This window comes from Papaver somniferum, chromosome 1 (genome assembly GCF_003573695.1).
Source record: "Papaver somniferum cultivar HN1 chromosome 1, ASM357369v1, whole genome shotgun sequence".
In the NCBI taxonomy this organism is placed as follows: domain Eukaryota; kingdom Viridiplantae; phylum Streptophyta; class Magnoliopsida; order Ranunculales; family Papaveraceae; genus Papaver; species Papaver somniferum.
This window is the reverse complement of record NC_039358.1, coordinates 247583587-247600573: the sequence shown is the minus strand read 5'-3', so window position 1 is coordinate 247600573 and position 16987 is coordinate 247583587. Positions and strand designations below refer to the sequence as shown.

The 16987-nt window shown below is 36.8% G+C and overlaps 1 protein-coding gene across 1 annotated transcript; it reads left to right on the top strand.

Annotated features, from left to right (window-relative positions):
• The first annotated feature begins 481 nt into the window (after window positions 1-481).
• Window positions 482-1171, top strand: LOC113276294 (protein NDR1-like). Its single transcript, XM_026525890.1, has one exon. It carries the CDS (start codon window positions 482-484, stop codon window positions 1169-1171), a length of 690 nt encoding a protein of 229 aa, XP_026381675.1.
• The last annotated feature ends 15816 nt before the right edge of the window (window positions 1172-16987 follow it).

Genomic DNA, 16987 nt, shown 5'->3' with positions numbered 1-16987 from the left:
ACCATTTGAAGTTTTATTCGTGTCTTTCCACAGGCGTCCCTTATGGATTTAATGATTATAATTTCCTTTATAGAACAGATGATTACAGAAGGATATATTGCGAAGGAAATTCAAATTCTCTTCAGGTTCAAGTCAGCTGGCTTTCGGCAGCATATTCGATTTTTTGCTGAGAATGTATTAATTTTCTAAGAAAAATGTTAGTTGGCGAACGATCAAATAGAAAAAGTTTTTTAATTAATTGTTTGTACTTAAAATAAACAAATAGTAAGGCCACCGCAACTCGTTTTTTCATCGACAACTCATGGCTAACATGTTGATGATGATGACCAAGTATCCATCTCCCATTTACGCGTTTTGATTTAAATAAGAAAAGGCCTTCCATTTGACTTATTATATCTCTCTGTCTGTAAAAATGGATGTAAGCGCGAAGGGGATTTGTAAAAACAAAACGTTGCAGTATCAAACTACCAAACTCACATAAATGTTTGGGTGCGAGAAACCCGTGTTCATAGGCCTGTTACTAATTGGGGTTATTAGTATAGCAGGGCCAGTTGTATTGCTGGTTCTTTTACTTTCTCCAATTCTAAAGGATTATCCTAAACCCCCAATATGTTCTATAGAGAAATTTTACATTCCTGCTCTTGATAAATCCTTGTCTGGTAATGAAACCGCAGCCACCGTCAATACAACGATATCATTTGATATCAAACTCAAGGGTCAGGATGCAAATGTTACCTATGATGCTCTTAACATCAGTCTTTATTACATCCAAAAAGGTAATATCAGTCGTCATCTACAGGTACCCATCGGACATGTATCAATACCAGGATTTCACCAGCAAAGTACTGAAGAAGTTCATCGTTTTGAGACGGTTCAGACTTTTGGTGTTCCATGGAAAGAAGCCAGGTCGGAAGTTGCTAATGGGAGTAATAGGAGTATGTTTACGGTTGATTTAGCTTCAATTGTCATGCTAAAAAAATCCTATATTGATCCTGAATATGGTATCAGGACGACTGTCACAAGACCGAAGTTGAATTTGGGTGTAAATGTTAGTGTCAACGATCAGGGAACAAAAACGGTACCCGGAAGTTTGAGGCTAACTTCTGCATCCTCAACTATCAGCCCTTGTAGTATATGTGTGCTCGTTTTATCAATCTTGTGTTTTATTTGATGAAATATACAAATTTCTGCTTTAATTTTTGTCTTTAACAATGTTTTTGATGAATTAACTTGTGTACTTAAGAGCTAGTAAAAACCTAGATTCTACTGCATTCTATCATGTAACTAAATTATTAGTTTTGTGTCTTTGCTGTAATGTAAAATTGTACAAACTACGGCCTTGTTTGTTAGCAGCTGACGCGGCGTCTGGGTCTGAGTCAACCTCTGATTCGGGCCGAGTCAGCAGTCAGATCGTTTGTTTTCAATTTATTGCAACCCCTGACTCGGCGTCTGAGTCAGAGGTAACCCCTTGGCTCGGGTGCGATTGATTCAGGCATAGAGATGCCCCTGACTCGATGGTCCTTACCTCTGAATCGTGGATAACGACTATAATGCCCTCCATCCTTTCATTTCGTTTCCTTTTTTTCTCTTTCTCATCGATAAAAAAAGGGGAACTAAAAACCCTAAATCTCCTTCATTTCTTTCATCTGATCTCAATCATCTCGTTATCTGATCTTCTTCATCGCTTTTATCTGATCCCATCATATCTCTCAACTAATCTTCGTTACTTTTGGTAATAAAAAGAAAGGTGTTCTTCTGGATTTTGATTTCATCAACTGTAGGTATAACTTTGTTCGGGTTCTAACCCCAAACAACTATACAAGAACCTTAAGATAGAATTTATAAATAAAAGAACAAATAAAGAACTGAGTTTTGTATTAATTGATTAGTTAAACCCTGGAACAAACTATGAATATATAATGAACATAACTTGAATACTAAGCAAATACTAAATAAGGAAACGTATCTTAATTCCTAAAATAACTAGATTCTCCTAATTGGTGTTGGTGTCCCAACATCCCAACCCCTTGAGACACAGCTTGTCCCCAAGTTGGATCATTATAATTCATCACAGCCTCGGGAGCATCATCATGTCCGCCTGGCCAAGGTGGCTTCCATAGTCTTCTTAGGATTGACTCGTTCATTGGCAAAACATCTCCATTTCATTCACAGCATCTTGATGATTCTTGTAGCTAACATTAGCATAACCAACAGAAAAATTCAAGACTAGATCCATCGATGAATAATCGTTCTGCACTTCGTCTTCTTGTTGTCTTACTATTCCACCCTCCTTGAAAAGGACCTTGTCCTCAAGGTCCGAACTGGATACCGGTACAAATTTGTACCCTTTTAACCGACCAACATTAATATTCTTAATATTAGTCATCACCTTCCAAGACAGAACGGTAAGGCATCAAAAGTATCCAACAGTGGTTTGCCATATATGGATGAGTCCAAGTTTGTAATGGTCTGCCCACTTCGTTGTACACTAAGTTCACAGTAAGCTTTATTAACAATCCCACCACGCAATAATTTATCCATTTCCTTGTCTTTCACGTGTACAATACCGATACTGCTTTCTTTTGTATGGGTTGTGGGTGCTTGAGTGGTGTCTTGATTCGGCTCAGTGAAGCTTGTTTTAGGAAGTTCATTAGCCACTAAAAATTGACATTTTCCAACATAAATCGGAGGAAAAATCATCTCTTGAATTTCTTCCTGCTTGGCCAAAAAATCTTGCTTTTTAATCGAACACTTACTATTTAGAGCTAAAGAACAAGTTTCTGTCCCTGTATACCCAGCATGTGTAAGCCTATCCTTTCCACGATCAAATAACCAGCATGTTCGAGCATACGCGTGTGTGTGGTTCCTCCTACAAAGTCAACCAGTGGACGCCTCTCTGTACTCATTCCCCTAAGGTAAACAGCTGTGTCATAAGAGCTTGAATATATCACTCCCTGCATCTCATAATAAATGTCTGAAAGCAAACATGTATTATATCCAGTGTATATATATATATATGTAATGCGGTTTCCTAATGCCCGACACTTATTGGGTACAGAACGTACCTTTCATACTATATTACTATATATAAGTTGTGTCCTAATTCTAATTAAAGACTTTGCCTTTCGTACGTATTCTTCTTTTCGTATCAATGGGATTTCACTGGTTTATTGTTTATTGTTTATTGATAAATGTTATTGTTTATTGTTTTTCCATAATGCATTCTAAATCGAGAATCATAACCTTAGATCTGGGTTGTTCTTTTCTTTTTGATTTCTCCCTTACTTATTCGTCGCAGGAATTGACGAGAGGTTCTCTCTTAGTTACCAACAGTATTGTTTCTTTTTTTGAGTTAACGCCGGGCAAGCTTTTTATGCTTCTTATTAATTCGAGTTTCTCATTCGGTTTGTATATCCAATTCATCAACGGCTTAACAATCCTAGGGTTTTAGCATATGTTCTGGGTTCATTGTTTCGGTTTTGGGATTGTGTGTGTAAGAGCTAGAACACGTATTGTAACACGAACTTGAATAGAAGACGTTCTATTGATATAACTTGTACGTACAATTGATCTTTACAAGATACATATATATATATACTAACTCTTCCTTGAACTCCAAGATAGGACAAATTCCAAAACTAAAACAATTTCCTAAAATACAAAAGACTTCCAAACCTAGAATAGTTTCCTAAAAATACAAAAGACTTCCTTAACAAGATATAAGTGTGTTAGGAAACACACACGTATTGTATGCCTTAACACCCTCCCGCAAGCGTAACGGGTGATCTTGAACCGTTAGCTTGAACCTTAATAGAGAAAACCAATCTTTAGACAAAGCTTTTGTAAAAATGTCGGCAATTTGATCCTTAAAAGATATAAACCGAACATCAATAAGTTTCAAAGCAACCTGATCACGCACAAAATGATAATCAATCTCAATGTGTTTCGTCCTTGCATGAAATATAGGATTAACACTAAGATATGTGGCACCAAGATTATCACACCATAGAACTGGAGGTGATTGAGTAGAAACATGAAGTTCAGATAGAAGTGATTGAATCCACATAATTTCAGCAGTAGCAATAGCAAGAACTCTATATTCTGCTTCAGTACTAGAACGTGACATGGTTTTCTGTTTACGAGCACTCCAAGATATAATATTACCACCCAAGAATACACAATAACCACTGCTTGAACGTCGATCTTCAAGAGAACCAGCCCAATCGGAATCAGTATATGCGCTAAAGGATAACTGTAGAGAAGAAGACGGCCGAAGAAGAATACCAACCATAGATGTTTCTTTAAGATAACGAAGTATACGCTTTACTAAGCCCCAGTCAAACTCAGTGGCTGCATGCATAAATTGACAAACCTTATTAACAGCATATGCTAGATCCGGACGAGTAAAAGTCAAATATTGTAAAGCTCCAACAATTCTACGATATTCAGTAGCATCAGTCAACAAGGTACTGTGATCAAAAGACATGTCCCCAGAAGTACTAAGTGGAGTGTGAATAGACTTAAAACCATCCATTTTCGCACGGATAAGGAGATCATGAGCATACCTTTGTTGAGAGAGAAACAAACCAGAGGATGTACGAACTGCTTCAATGCCAAGAAAGTAAGACAAGAAGCCAAGATCTTTGATTGCGAATTCTTGTTGTAGACGATCAATGATAGACTTAATACTTGTAGAGTTAGAACCTGTAACAATAATATCATCCACATAGACTAGTAAATAGATAGTACCAAGAGAGTCGTTATAGAGAAATAAGGACGAGTCACACTTCGAAGTGACAAAACCAATTTGCAACAAAATGGTACTAAGCCTGTGATACCACGCACGGGGAGCTTGTTTGAGACCATAAAGAGAACGATGCAACTTGCAGACATGCGTAGGAAAACGAGAATCTACGTAGCCCGGTGGCTGTTTCATATACACCTCTTCTTGAAGTTCTCCATGTAAAAAGGCATTTTGCACATCAAGTTGATGAATTGGCCAATTGGAAGACAAAGTCAGTGTAAGAATAAGACGAATAGTACATGGTTTAACAATCGGACTAAATGTTTCAGAATAGTCAATACCCTCTTGCTGATTATATCCTTTTGCAAGTAATCGTGATTTTCGACTTGCAATCGTACCATCTGGATTGCGTTTAATACGAAACACCCATTTACATCCAATAACATTCATAGAAGAATTATATGGTACTAACGACCACGTACCATTCCGAAGTAGCGCATTAATCTCATCATCGGAAGACATACGCCAATGGAGATCTTTATGAGCCTGTGAAATACAAGTAGGTTCGAGAAGAGAATCACATACCAATGCATATTTGAAATTTGGTTTAAAAACACCAGCTTTAGACCTTGTCACCATTGGATGAGTGTCAGAGAGAGAAGACAGAGACTGCAGAAGAAGAACTGAGGAAGAAAATCAGTGGCGGTTGTGGCGGCTGAATCAGACATAATAATAGGAACTGTCGGCGGCTGTGACGGCTCAGAAACATTATGGCTGACAGCTGATGATTGGTTTTGTTGGCTAATCATTAGTGCTGGCGGCTGTGGAGGCTGAGGATCATCATTACTGTCGGCTAATGATTGACGATGTTGGCTAATGATTGCTGGAGGTGGTTAATGATTGCTGACGGCGGAGAACTGCTGGCGATTAATGATTGCTGACGGTTGATGATTACTGACAGTTGATGATTGCTGTCGGCTAATGATGACTGTCGGCTAATGATTGGTCTTGGGAAGAAGACGGCACGGAAGCAGTAGACAGAAGAGAAGGCAGAGAAAGATTTACAGGAGAAGAAAAGGGAGTATAAAAAGGTACATGTGAAGTCGTCGACGCCGGAGAAGGATGTGATGTGGCGGCAAAAGGAAAAGTGGTCTCATCAAAAACAACATGATGACTAACATAAATCCGACCTGTAGGAATATGAAGACACTTATAGCCTTTTTGAGAAGGACTATAACCAATAAAAACACAAGGAGAAGAAAGAGGCTCCATTTTATGAGATCTATATGGACGTAAGTATGGATAGCACAAGCAACCAAACACCCGAAGTAAAGTGTAATCTGGTGAAAGACCAAAAATAAGTTTATACGGAGGGGAGTTATGAATGGAAGTAGACGGAACACGATTAATTAGAAAACAAGCGGTGTAAAAAGAGTCGTACCAATATGAGGATGGTACAGAAGCCATGTTTAGGATTGTAAGACCAGTTTCACGAATATGACGATGATGTCGTTCGACTAAACCATTTTTTTCAGAAGTATGTGGACATGAAAATCGATGAAAAATACCCAGTTGTTGAAGATGCGGAGTAAGTTTTCGATACTCCAGTGCGTTGTCAGATTGGAAGATTTTGATTTTTCGATTGAAGATATTTTCAACATGCTTTTGAAACAAAAAGAATATTGAAAAGACATCAGATTTCTGAGACATAGGAAACATCCAAGTAAAGCGACTAAAGGCATCAATAAAGATGACACAGTATTTATATCCTTCATTAGATAAAATATGAGAAGGTCCCCAAACATCAGAGACAATTAAATCTAATGGATGCAAATAAGTAGTTTTACTAGAAGGAAAAGGGAGTTTATGACTCCGATGTTCATGGCAAGAGGAACAAAACTTAAAAATCTGACTAGAAACCGGAAGAGAAAACTGGGAAACAACCTTACGCATTGTGCGTATCATTGGATGTCCTAATCTAGAGTGCCAATCTTGTAAGTTAGCACGCTCTCCTATGTAGGCTTTAGAAGATTGAGACGAATTATCAAGTTGATAGAGACCACCCCTCCTACTGCCACGAAAAAGAACCTTCCCGGTACATCGATCCTTCACAAGACAAAAAGTTGGATGAAATTCAAATAAGACATTATTGTCAGTAGTAAACCGAGAAATAGACAGAAGATTATGAGAAATTTTTGGTGCATGAAGAATATTACGAAGCCACAACTTACGGTTGGGAGTTCCCAAAACAGAGGATCCAACATTAGAGATTGGAATAGAAGAGCCATTACCCATTTGAATTTGATCCGGACCAGTATATTCATTAGAAAATTGGAGACGAGAAAGATCATTGGTTATATGATCTGTAGCACCACTATCAGGAGTCCACGGAGGTGTAGATAACAAACCAGTTTGAGCAGCATAAGCACGAGGAGCAGAGGTAGGTGGCTGACGTCGAGGAGGACGAAACGAGCGATCGAAACGATTCCAACAGTCATTAGCTTCATGATTCTTGCGACCACATAGTTGACAGGGAAGACGCACATCTGTGCGTGAGTTGGAAGCAGCTGGACGAGCTGGGCTTGACAGGGAGGAGAATTGCTGGGCCGAAGATGGACTGGACCGAGTAGGAGGACGTGAAAAATTGGAAGCAGCTGGACGAGAGAAGTTGGAAGCAACTGAACGAGTTGGGCCGGATGCTGCAACGTTAGCTACATGCTGAGAATGCAGTGACTTTGCTTGGTTCTCAATACGAAGTTCATACGTGAGAAGATAGGTGATAAAATCCTCTAGTTTCATGGCTCCCATGGAAGTTGTAAGAGAGGTAACAATGGCATCATATGCAGTATCTAGGCCGGCAAGAATGCAGTGACGTAATTCAGACTCAGTGACAACAGTATCGGCAGCTGCAAGGTTGTCAACGATATTGCGAGCTCGATCAATATAATCTCGCATAGAAAGAGATCCTTTGCGTAAAGACCGAAGTTCACATTGCAAGTGATGGATATGAGCATCTCATTTTGAAGAAAAGAGAGATTCAATAGAGGACCAAACAGCATGAGAACTTTGGAGACGATGAACTTGTCGAAGAGCAGCAGGAGTTAGCGAGGAAAAAATTCAGCCAAGAAGAATACGGTCTTGCTTTAGCCAAGGAGCATATGCCGTATTGGGTGTATCACTGTTGGGAAGAGTTGGAGACGGACAAGGATTGTCACCTGTGACAAAACTATCGAGTTCATAACCTTGAAGATATGGGAGAAATTGAGCACGCCAGAGGGAGTAATTGGTGTCATCAAGTTTGACAGTGATGATGTGATGAGGTTGAGAAAAGATAGAGGAAGCCATCATTGATTGAGAGGAGTTGAGTATGGTTGAAAGGATAGAGGAAGAAGTAGATGCAGCGGAAGACATAGGATCAATAAGCTGATACCAAGCTAGAACACGTATTGTTTGGGAGAGAACACAACTATAAGAGGAGAACACGAACTTGAATAGAAGACGTTCTATTGATATAACTTGTATGTACAATTGATTTTTACAAGATACATATATATATACTAACTCTTCCTTGAACTCCAAGATAGGACGAATTCCAAAACTAGAACAATTTCCTAAAATACAAAAGACTTCCAAACCTAGAATAGTTTCCTAAAAATATAAAAGACTTCCTTAACAAGATATATGTGTTAGGCAACACACGTATTGTATGCTTAACATTAAGAGAGTTCAAAAACAGAGGCGATTGGGAGGAATAGACGAACAAGAGATATATTGTATCTTCATCTTATCTAGCAGCTTACTTGCCCAAAAAATCGTTGAATCCCTTGCTCATACAATTCAAGCTTCAGTCTCATTTACAACCAAAGTCTCAAATAGCCTTGTTAAGCATGATGCGGAATTGTGGATGATGAGGGCGGCGCAAGTTGGCCCCTGCTGCCATCTTAGATATACCAGTTCCAAACATCCTTTCGGTTTGTTAACAAATAAAGACTTTTATATATATATATACATGCCCAAGTACTATTTTATAATTCATATAGGGAGAACATTTCGGAAGAAAATCTGTCAATTCTCCATGAACATGCGAGTAATAATTATGAGCACCGTAGCACAAGAAAACAACATTCACATTTATCTTACGTCTTGTTGGCAAAAGATACTGCAGTATATTTTTCAAAAGGGCTATAATATAACACTGCTCATTAAGCGTCAAAGACTTGGTTTTCGCGAGTTGGACCCTTCCTAGCATAGTAGTCATGAACACTGTGCTTATCCCAAGGGAAATCATCAAGATCGAAATTCATTACTTGGTCATCCTGATTGCCTTTTCCTAGGGTATAGGGAGCTTCTGCCACCTGCCATTTAAAAGTCCTAGGATGCCTGAGTTCACGCGAACTCCTCATACCAGCACCACCAGTTGTAAAAGCATCTCCTAGGGTATACGTAACTTCTGCCACCTGCCATCCAAAAGTGCGCATTTTTCAGTTGCAGATAGCAAAACAGGTACTTAGAAAAAGTGTTTATTCTTAAAAAAGAATTTAAAAGATATTTTATTAATTTTTGAACAAAATGCATAGAAAATTCTTACAAAAAATTAGTTGGAAACATGGAAACAAGCCGGGACTCCAACTCCCTTCTGAATTACAAGACCTAATCTATGAAAAAGAACAATTTACACCCTTACTTATAGCCTTATACCTTGTTAAGTAGTTGTGAAGACGCTTCAAGAAATCGATTGTATCTTCACTGAGCTCCCCCGGAGAAGCCGAGCACACCAAAACCGTATCCATGACTCACACACTGGTCAAGATACTTGGTGTGTTTACAAACTACAGCCTAGTCCACCGCAAGACCTCGACAGAAGGAACGAACTACACCTCCAGTGAAAGGTGGAATCCATGTGACTTCTAGACACATAGCCCCGCCACTATCCCAATTGAAAATCAAGATGTTTGCGGGACTTAAGTTACCACCATTGCTAGACCTAAGGCCTAATTGAACTTCTTTTTTTCTTCCTGGGATCCCGACAAGGAAGTACATGTCTGCAATGGTATTGATAAATTAGTTGTTATTATTATGATTGTTAAAATAGTTTATTTTACTTAAACATTTTTATAATAGATATAATTTTCAAAAAAAAAATTAAACTAAAATTAAGTAATTATTTAATATCTTGCTCTTATTTTTATGTATTAGAGATGGATTTAATTTAAATTTTGAATGAATTGGTATATGAAATGATTTGAAAAGAAAAAATAATTAGTAATCTTTAAACAATAAAATATAGGGAATAAAAAAATTAACTGTAGATAAATTTAAGAATATTTTTCTCATCTATAAAATAAAATAGAGATAAAAAAAGATAAATTAAGTATTTAATTTTAGATGGGGCCAAAGTTTGTGTTTTGTAGTTCAAAAGCTACTCCTTTGGAGCTTTTAAAAGTTAGGAAATTTTTTGATAAAAAACACCTTGTAAATCTTTTACCAATATCACTCTCTCCGTCCCACTATTAGTTGGCCTATTTATTTTTAGATTTTAGCCATAATAGGTGACATATATCACTAAACAAATAGATATTCCTAAAATTATCCTTTTAATTGATTCTAAGAAATATGCATAATTTGATAGGCATGTTTATATTCTTTACGTACGTGTTTTAAAATGCTTTTTAATGGTATGAAGTTTATGATCATCTGTGGTGTTATTTGAGAGATAAATCATTTCAAAATTTTACTAGTTATTATCCACGAGGGTATAATTATAAAAAATACTTAAAAGTATTATTTTCCCTCCCTTGCTTTAAGAATTGGTGCAAACTTGAACTAGGTCATCTAATAGTGTGGGACGAGGGAGTAGGAAATATTATTACCATATATATGTTTCCAATTTATTTTATTTTTTTGTTCAAAAAAGATTTATATATTTCATCAATAAATAACAACTCTTTTACATGATGCTAGTCGGGAGTCTAGCGACAACCTGCGCTCCCAGACCCTTTTGAATGGCAATTCCATATTGTTTTGTTTTTTTTTATGTTTTTTATTTTTATTTTTTTTGAAAGGAAAAAAAGAAAAAGCATAAACTAACCCCACCTTACACCACTAAGATATGGTAATTTTGTGGTAACTTAATTGTATTTCTCTATCCTTAACTGTTAACTTTGAATCTGCAGGTGGCAGGCACCAATTCAAGGGAAATGGTGGAAGCTGGGGTTCGTCATCACTCATCCCACTTAGTGCACTCCATAACTCTGCCAATGGATATTTGTTGAAAGATACTCTTATCATTGAAGTTGAGGTTTCCTGTGAAGAGGGAGCCTGATATATAAAAATCAAATAATGATATCTGTCGGAACTGAGTTTGGGCATATTTCTGTTTGTGTTTTGTTTGAACTTGATTTCGATTTAAGTGGTGCTACGACTAAGCTTAGTGTTTGACTTTAATATTTCTAAGTTTTCTAGGAGTCGCTCATAATAAAGGTTGATCATTCTGGCTAGCCTTTGAGCGAAGTTTACTGGTTTGAATGTCTTTCTGGGTTCAGTTATCTTACTTTTTTATGAGAGCAAGTCTTATGGTGTAATCCAAGCTATTCCAAGTATGGAAAAATTATGGAATGTCAAGTTTAATGGCTTCCAAATAGGGTCATTCCACACTTTTTAAGCTACCTTCTATAATATTGTTGAAAAGAGCCTTGAATTCAAAGAAAAAACAACAACCAAAAATAACACACAACGCTAATCAAAATAACGTTAAATGTCTGAAAACACGCTAAAAAGAATAGTGCTACGCGCTAGAAAGAATCGCGTCAAAAGAAAAGTTGCGACAAAATAGAGTAGATTAATAAACTCTACAATGTGTCAAAATTTATTGGTCAAACAATGTTTTTTTAAAGCACTACTCTTACTCCTCTTGCCACCTTATAATCAGTGGGCCCCTAAATATTATATAAAAATAAAAAGTATAAAAACGCTAATTTGTTAGCGTTGAACCCTATTTTCTTTAGCGTTTTGGAATTTCCGCAGTTAGACTTGAACTTCCAAAATGTATTCCAAATAGTGAGGTGTCATAGTATTTGGAACATGGAATTCTTCCACCGTAAGATTTGCTCTGAGGGTTCAGTGGAGGGTAACAGTTTTTATGTATCTTCTTTACTTTTGTATCAGTAAAATTTCAATGTTGGTTTTACCTATTTCCTTTCCTAGTTTTCCTATTTCGTAGCTTGGGAAAAGACTATCAACCTCAAAAAGTTGGATGCCTAAGCGGTGACATAGAACCGAGCTAAATTGTCCTGGCCCGATACTTTGATTAATCCCATTAATAGGGACAGCCATGGGATAATCTTGCGCATGTTTTATTTTATTGCATTGCCACAAGACTGAATCCCTTTCGGACATGCGGTACTTCGTGTATATTTCTTGATAGCTTCAAAGTATGGAACTGACAATGTTATCATAAGATGGGGGAAGTGTCGACGATGTTGAAAGTTGAAGGTAAAAAACCACATACCTGCATGTAATTATCAAGGGAATATTGAAAGGAGGATATATGGTTCCAGTTACACAAGCGTTGCGGAGGATATTGTCTTGCATACTTTTCTTTTGGGCCTTGGAAGCAAGAAAGCAATATGACTAGTATCAGCCATAATGTAGATGCCTAAGCACCCGTTTCTAAGAGGAAGCATTAATATGCGCTGTTGAAAGGTCCTAACCCAGGTCCATCACTGGTGATTAATTATCAAATAAAATTGAAGAGGTAACAATAACGTGAGATTGTACCTGTTGTACAGCAATAGGCAATGTAGTGCACATTGTGAAATATAAAAGAGATGCACCAGTACAACAATGGAGGACTAGAAATTCATTTTTCGGGCCGCGGAGTTTACAAACTGTCTCCACTAACTGTGTGGTCTTGTTAATTATGTCCATGACAATTTGGCTGCAAAATTGATTTCTAAACTTAACGACCTTTGGAGAAGCTTCATCCCACCTGAAGGACTAGCGATATTAGTGGGACATACTCTCATTTCAATGTTGCGAGGGTATGTGACTGGCAAAAAAAATTAAGTTTTACTTATATTGAGTTGTAGCCCCCTGTCGTGTACTTCAACTTGAATGATATCCGGAGCTTTTGCGACTTCTATATCTCCAATTAGTGTACCTTTATCAAAGTACCGGGTGCGTAGGTCTGGATTACACGAACTGTCAATTTTTCACTAGGAGATGCTAAGTTAGGTCAAATAGTAAAGTACCTAAAGCGTCGCCTTGTTGAACACCCAGGTCTTTAGATAGGATGGTGTCTCTGTAATATAGATGTGCAGGCTTGGCATAGCAAAATTTCACCCATATAGAGATTGTAGGGCAGTTTTTGTAATGGCTTAGCAGATGTTATGAATTTTGCCTTCTAACAGCGGTTGTAACAGACCGAAGCCCTTACTACATGGAACTTTGTAACATGTTCCAGCGGTTACGAATTATTTGTGACTACGGGGTTGTAACAGCGGTCAGCCATTACTATATGGCACTTTCAAAAAATTTGTGTTTGTTACTACTTGATATGTTGAAACATCTTGTATCTGTTATGATTTTTTTGGTGTAACATCAAAAAAAAATACTGCCAGTCAAGTATTTCCTCTTTGACCAGGTCAATATTAACCATGGTCAGTAAACTTTCATCCTGAAATACGCCAGAGTTTAAAATAACCTGCAAATCTTTTATTGCATCCATCCCACATATTTTATCACACACTAGACAATGACTTTTATTAATGCATATAGATAAGATAAAACCAATAGAAACATGACTCACATAATCAGTTTTTGCCTTCTCATACGACAATGTACTACATTTGAAGCTGACGGAAACCAATGTTGCAGAAACTATGTAGTAACTTCAATGCCCATTTCCCACAAGCCATCTCTTTCAAGAACGAAGCAACATCAAACCTTCATCAAATCTATTTCATTCATCTCACAGATCCTTCATCAAACCTTCAAGTCATGACGAGAAGTACAAATTACTGAAAAATTCCGCATAAGTGTATAACAGGAGGAATCACTACAAAGTATACATTTGACACCCACATTTCCTATACAAACTAAATAATCTTATTCCAACGTTTATTTCCCTTAGTACTAAAAGTGAAAGTAGCATTATAAAATTTATTTCCTATGAAATAGCAGAAACCATGAAAATAACAGGTACTTAATCTTCTTCATAATCAATTACCAAATAGGTAGTTGGATACTGTTCAAGAAATGCAAATAATGGATCAAATTATACATGAGCCGGATGGCATACGAAGTTTCATTATTAGCATCATGGCCATGTAAATAAGGATATCAATGAAGCACCTTAGCTGCACCTTCCACCTCTCCAATCAAATTACAATTCACTTCCCATTAAGAATCAAACTGCTTCAGAATCAACCCATCAGTCAACTTCTTATTATGAAGATTCAGCAACGTCTTCTCCTCAAGTTCATTTTTCCTATAATTAATCGCTATTAAATAGTAATGCATATTCAACCCGTGGATCAAAGCCTGAAAGAAAAAGACATACATTAAATGACTGGTTAGAGAGTGTACAATATTAGGCAAAACATAATTTCATCAAACTATATTTTCCAAACTCACTTGACGGTGTTGAGATATCCAGCGTTTGATGTTTTTTGTCGTGGCTCTTGTCCCTAAAATGACGAGGGTACCCAAATAAACCACGTTTTTTATTTCAACCTACAATTCTGATACCAAGTGTGGTCGTCTATGGGTACAGTTGAGACAATACAACAACTAGGTATTCACTTGATAATAGTTAGGTTTCAAAACCGATTTACTATAGGATCAATATCAAGTGATTAGGATAAACGTACACGTGTATTTAATTTTAATTATAATAAAATAAAATAATTATAATTGTGGAAATCAAAAGTCTATGACGCAGAAAATGCGAGGGGTATACCAAAATACACCACCAACTTTTTCTTGGGAAACCTATATGGACTAAACCAAATATAATTCCGAGACTTACAACTTAATGAATCTCAATCAGAAATTATATTAAGAGTTTATATATCTTTATCTCACAATCAATATGTAAACGGAAACAAGTTTGTGAACCTGATTATGTCGTGAGAGTTCTTAGCCGATTTCAAAGATCAATCAGGTCGCATCAAACAATTATGATGGACTTATCTACTTTGAATGATTTACGTACAATCTGTGCTATTTCGATTATAAAGATAAACAATATAATGCGGAAAAAGAAATAACACAGACACCAGAAATTTCGTTAACGAGGAAACTGCAAGTGCAGAAAAACCTCGGGACCTTGTGTATATTTGAACACCAAACTGTATTAAGCCGCTAAAGACTCTAGCCTGCTATTAATATTTCGTACTAGAATGTAGTTGAGACCTGATCCACCTTCAAAGTAATTCAGTTATAGTCACACTCCGTACGCCTCTTGAACGCCGCAAGACTCTGAGCAACTGATTTCGTTAGCTAACGTCCTTTACATCCTAAGAGTTGCTTCATATTTTAGTATAAAAACTCATCTAGAGTCGCTTGATTAAATACTATAGATAACTTCGTTTAGGTTAGACTAGAAACTATATGAATGTTAATACATACAAGTATTACTCTGTAGACCTAAAAAATGTGAAGAAGTAACGACTGCAAAGAAAGACACCATCCTTCCACTTGAGGTTATTAATACTGACTTAACTTGTTTCCATTCCTAACGTATCTTTCAATTCGTATTATATTGAAAACATCCATTCGAAGTTGTATATATAACACTCTAGTGATTTGACTTGGTCATAACATTATGATCAAAGTTTCAAGGAATTATATTGAATTACGAAATATAACGCTTATCTTTTGAACTTCTTAAATACAACATTAACATAATCTATGTATTTAGTTATTTGATTATGTGTAGGATATAGGTGTGATTTCATCCTAGAGAAATCATGATTCTGCTGGTCTGGTTCTTCATTGATATATTTGGATGACCAATAAAAAATGACAAGGTAGAACCTATCTTAACTTATGTTGAGAACTGAGGTATAACCGGTCGTAACCTATAGTTTGTAGAACTTTGTAATCGGTCACAAGCTATTTCGTGAAGTAAGGTGTAACTGGTCACAAACTACATTGAAAAGTTAGGAGTAATCAGTCACAAGCTACTTTTGGAAGCAAGGTCTAATTGATCACAAGATAATTTGGTAAGTAATTAAGGTGTAACCGATCACAACCTACCTTGGGAAGCATGCTATAACCGGTCAAAACCTAGTTTAGGAAATATGGTATCTCTACACCATTTTTGGGGATTAGTAACGGCTTCATGCTTTTGCAAAGAGGACTTGCAACAACAACCAGCCGTTGTGAAGCGTGGCATTGCATCTTTTGCAATAGATCTTAAGCCGTTGCGAAATTCTTTTCGCAATGGTTTTCGGTTCAGCCAACTGTTTTCATTTTCGACTTTGCAAGTGTTTTAGCTGTTGCTATATTCTATTCGCAACGACTCAAGCAGTTGCGAAATTAAAAATTCGCAACTGTCCTACAGCCGTTGCGAAATTTAAAACCGAAAAAAACATAGAACGGTTCTTTTTAGCTGGACCGTTTTATTTTTGGTTCACAATTCAGCAACATTTCATCGTAGTTGCTAAATTTTTGCAACTGAAAAAAATTCAAGTCAATCTGCTATTGACCTAGTCAAGGGTTCCATGCAACGTTTTCAGACTAAATTCAGGCAGAAAAAACACTGAAAACATATGAATAATACGACTAAAGACACATTAAGTTCACACTAAACATAACTATCAACTAAATTCTGATTCTAAAGAATCCGTTTAACAATCTTTGTACTCTGTAGAGATATTAGTACTCTGCATATAGGAAAATTCATGGTCATTTCATAGTGGAAAATTCATGAACATTGGAGTATGAAACAAAGAAATTGTAGAACATAGTGGAAAACTACGGATTCAGTTACTAAATGTTGCAGTTTTTTCATAAGACGCATTCACTAACAAATTATATAATGTTCGTTAGATGAATCCAGGATATGTTTGTCCCGCAAGATTGAGTTGCTTCAATATTCATTGAGACTCTAGAATTGCTTCTATGATTGAGTATAAATGAATCACTTACAGGGAAAAGGGAATCCAATGCTTCCAAGGTAGTGCGCCGTACAACTGGCGTTTGATATGTTCTCGGCTCAAAACCTTCGGTAATAGATGC

What these genes read in the sequence shown, in the direction of transcription:
- LOC113276294 (XM_026525890.1), top strand. Translation starts at nt 482, where the DNA reads ATGTTTGGGTGCGAGAAACCCGTGTTCATAGGCCTGTTACTAATTGGG.